This window comes from Colobus angolensis, unplaced genomic scaffold (genome assembly GCF_000951035.1).
Source record: "Colobus angolensis palliatus isolate OR3802 unplaced genomic scaffold, Cang.pa_1.0 Scaffold1, whole genome shotgun sequence".
Taxonomy (NCBI): Eukaryota; Metazoa; Chordata; class Mammalia; order Primates; family Cercopithecidae; genus Colobus; species Colobus angolensis.
Genome location: NW_012110918.1, coordinates 11,925,043 through 11,929,021, shown reverse-complemented (window position 1 = coordinate 11,929,021; position 3,979 = coordinate 11,925,043). Strand labels below are relative to the sequence as shown.

Sequence of the window (3,979 nt, the reverse complement as noted above, 5' to 3'; positions counted from 1 at the left end):
TGGGGATTTGCTATGTTGCCCAGGCTGGTCTCAAACTCCTGGGCTCAAGCAATCCTCCCATCTCGGCCTCCCAAAGTGCTGGAATTACAGGCATGAGCCACCATGCCCAGCCTCAAACACTCTTTAATCCACCTCTAATGGAAGCATCAGTGGGCCCCACCCAACCCCCGTAGGACACTGCCTGTGGCACCCTGTGGCCATGTGTGCCCCTTTCTCTACCATCTCTGCAAAGATGCAACCAATGCTCCAGATATCCACAGCTGTGGTGTAGAACTTGCTGCCCAAGAGAATCTCGGGGGCACGATACCACAGTGTCACCACCTGCAGGGCAAGGAAACAGCATCACTCAGGGTGGCTGAGTGCATGGGTGACACTCCTCCTGCTGCCCCTCTCTCCTCTTTGTCTCACAATACCTCGTGGGTGTAGGTGCGCAGGGGCACCCCGAAGGCTCGAGCCAGGCCGAAGTCAGCCAGCTTGATGGCACCCAACTCATTGATGAGCAGATTCTGGGGCTTCAGGTCTCGGTGGATGACCCGATGTGAGTGGCAGAAACTCACCCCCTGCAGCAACTGGAAGAGGTAGCTCTGGAGAAATGAGTGAGAGGTGGAGGCAGCTGAGTGGAGGCGCTGCGTGGACAGGGATGGCAGGGACAGGGCGTCACCTCCCCTTCCCCGCCCTTCCCTCCCTACCTTGATGAGGTACAGGGGGAGCTCCGAGTCTGGGGTGGAGTCCATGTACTTCTTCAGGTCCTGGCTGAGGAACTCAAACACCAGATAAAGCTTCCTCTCGTTGTGCACCACGTCCAGCAGTCTGGCAGGAAGATGGCAGTCAGGATGCTACCTTCGCCATCCCAGCTTCCCCCACTCCATCCCCAACTCACTGGACGATGTTGGGGTGCTTCAGTTCCTTGAGCAGGGAGATCTCCCTGATGGCAGTGCTTGGGACGCCCTCCATCTCCCTGCAAGAAACAAGGGCACACCCACGGGCAGAGACTTGGGCCAAGAAGGGCACTTCCGGACAGGGGGATTGGCTTCTGCGTTCCTTATCCCCACAGAATTACCCAGGCCCCAGCAATGGAGACCTGTGCTCCTTGGCACACCCACCAAGCTCCACAGAGCAGGGCCCCGGCAAAGGCTGGTCAGAAGACAGTGAGCTGGGGTAAGGATGGGTAAGGGCTGCCCGGCAGCACCCAGAGGAGTTAAGTGTGGCCTCCAGGAAGGAGGGAAGGGATCAGGGAGCGCCCAGGTTGTGATGGCCCAGGCCCAGGGCGGGTAACTCAGGGGCTGTCCCAGCACTCACAAATCCAGTCTGATCTTCTTCAGGGCCACCAGCTGCCCTGTCTCCCTGTTCTTGGCCTTGTACACCACCCCGTAGGTGCCCTCTCCGATCTTCTCTACCTTCTGGAACACATCCATGGCCACGGAGCTGCCTGGGAAACAGAAGGCGCTGGGCCATTTGTGCCCCACGCCCGGCGCCCCTGTTGCTCCTCCAGCCTCCATGTGGCACCCTGCCCAGCTCCCAAGGCCTGTGGCCCAGCCACCCCGACCCCAGCTCATCCTGCCTGGGAACCTGGCTGGGGGTCAGAGACTGCCCCTCGCCCAGCCCAGCCCAAACCCCCAGGGGGTTGGGGGCCACCCCCACCCAGCCCAGCTCAGCCAGGACCCCCAGGCTTCTCGCCCATGCCTGGCTTCGGAGGGCAGGACCCACACTCTCTCACTCAGCCCCCTGCCCAGCCCAACCAGATCCCCCAGGGGGTCAGGGGCCACCCTTCACCCAGCCCAGCCCAGCCCCCCAGGGAGTCAGAGGCCACCCCTCGCCCAGCCCAGCCTGGGTCCCAGGCCTCTCACTTATGCCTGGCCTTAGAGAGCAAGACCACCCTCTCCCGCCCAGCCCGGCCAGGCCCAGGCTCTGGTGGCACAAGGTGGCCAGGAAGGGCTGCCCAGGGGCCAGGGCCACTGGGGGCAGAGGTCAGAGGTCGGGAGGGTCTTGAAGTCACAGTTCTGCCCTAGGCTGCACGGTCAGGGCCCACGGCCTCAGCCCGGCTCGGCCCGGCCTGGCGCGGCCTGTGTGACGACGCTCAGTCTCCTCGGAAGGCAGAGGCTGACCAGAGGCAGACCCCTGCATCCTGGGCCCCCGACCTGGGCCCCCCACCCAGGCCTCTGGGCCCCTGGCACCCTCCCCTGAGGCCCCAGGCCCAGAATTCACCAGAAGCCCTGAGACGCTGCAGCCCACAGCCCCAGTTGCAGCTCCCCCTCCTGGCCCCCACCGGCGCTGCACCACGAGCACACATCGAGGGCACGCCCCTTGGGCCTTTATTCACCAGGACCTTCTGGAATCCTCCATGGCCCCACACCAAGCACGGTCTGGCACCCAAGCTCGGCCACCTGCAGTCTCCCAGGGTGGGGCTGTCGGATTTATGACATGCTTTCTGGGCTCTCACTGATGAGCTAATCCCAAAGTAGGGGAAGGGGCTGGATTCACCATCCGCCCCTCTGCTTTCGGCTCCAGACAATGCGGTCTTTGGGGAGGCGTCTGCGCTCTCTGGGGCTCCCGCAGCTCCAGAGGGTTTGGCCTTGGAAGCAGGTGGGGGTGTTGCTGGGCTGCTGTTTCCTACTGGCCGCCGCCCCGCTCCTGCTGATACAGCCTCTGCTCCCGGATGGCTTGTTCCAACAAGGGCAGGTTCATCCCCTCCACGCAGGTCAGCACGCGCGCCTTCACCAGGGAGCCTCCGTCTGCAAGACAAACACCAGGGCACTAGTGGTGACTGAGCAGAATAACGTCCTCCAAGGTGCATTCCAGCTGTTCCCTCAACAGCTCAGTCCTGGGTTTTGGCAGCAAGCGGCGTGGACAATAACAACGGCATATGGGGCTAAAGCAATTGCGTACTTGGGCCTAGAACTGCGGGCCTGCCATGCACAGCAGGCCCGTGTCTGGAACTTAGCAGGTGGCCAGACAAGCCCTCTGGTCTGAGGAAAGGCCCCCTTGGCACCTTGGGACGCAATGTCATCAGAAACCAGGGGAAAAGAGACACCCATATTTTAAAAATCCAAGGGACTGAGCTTCTGGTAAGTTTGGCTTTACAGGAACAGGTCATCCCACCGTGGACGAGGGCTCTAGCAGATGCGATGGTGACCTGATCCATAATGGAAAGGTTTGCCAATGTTCAGGTGGCACCAAACAGGAAAGACATCTGGGATTTGCCATAAGAGACTTTTTAAACATGTTCTTTCTTTTGCCAGATGAACTGGCTCACACCTGTAATCCTAGCACTTTGGGAGGCCGAGGCATGTGGAACACTTGAGGTCAGGAGTTTAAGACCGGCCTGACCAACATGACGAAACCCCATCTCCACTAAAAATACAAAAATTCGCCACATGTAGTGGTGCATGCCTGTAGTCCCAGCTACTCAGGAGGCTGAGGCAGGAGAATCGCTTGAACCCAGGAGGTGGAGGTTGTAGTAAGCCAAGATCACACCACTGCACTCCAGCCTGGGAGAGACAGCGAGACTCCACCTAAAAAAAAAAAATTATTTTTTTGAGACAGGGTGTTGCTCTGTCACTTGGGCTGGAGTGCAGTGGGTCAATCATGGCTCAGTGTAGCCTCCACCTCCCAGGCTCAGGTGATCATCTCATCTTCCTCAGGAGCTGGGATTTCAGGCACGCACCACCACACCTGGCTAATTTTTGTATTTCTTGTAGAGATGGGGTCTCGCCATGTTGCCCAGGCTGGTCTCAAACTCCTGGGATCAAGTGATCTGCCCGCCTCGGCCTCCCAACATGCGAGAATTATAGGTGTGAGCCACTGCGCCTCGCTAACTTTGTTTTTTTCTGTTTTCTCCAGTCATAGCTTGCAAGGGAAAAAAAAAGTTAAAAAAATTTTTGCACTCATGCTCTTTCTGCTCTCTGAGCATTTTAATAAATAGATTTCCGAGACGGGCAGATCGCCTGAGGTCAGGAGTTCGTGACCAGCCTGGCCAACA

At 59.2% G+C, this 3,979-nt stretch overlaps 2 protein-coding genes across 2 annotated transcripts in view; both read right to left on the bottom strand.

Annotated features, from left to right (window-relative positions):
* CDK3 (cyclin-dependent kinase 3) overlaps positions 1-2,719 on the bottom strand; it is a 6,283-nt gene extending 3,564 nt beyond the window's left edge. Inside the window, exons 1-6 of the mRNA XM_011948597.1 lie at positions 2,385-2,719; positions 1,300-1,429; positions 881-958; positions 690-810; positions 414-584; positions 220-321 (exon numbers count right to left, since the gene is read on the bottom strand). Of these exons, the coding sequence (XP_011803987.1) occupies positions 220-321; positions 414-584; positions 690-810; positions 881-958; positions 1,300-1,415 (588 nt within the window). The 5' untranslated portion in view covers positions 1,416-1,429; positions 2,385-2,719. The remainder of the gene's footprint in view (positions 1-219; positions 322-413; positions 585-689; positions 811-880; positions 959-1,299; positions 1,430-2,384) is intronic.
* TEN1 (TEN1 CST complex subunit) overlaps positions 2,290-3,979 on the bottom strand; it is a 15,846-nt gene continuing 14,156 nt past the window's right edge. Inside the window, exon 3 of the mRNA XM_011948696.1 lies at positions 2,290-2,732. Coding sequence (XP_011804086.1) covers positions 2,611-2,732 — 122 coding nt within the window. The 3' untranslated portion in view covers positions 2,290-2,610. The remainder of the gene's footprint in view (positions 2,733-3,979) is intronic.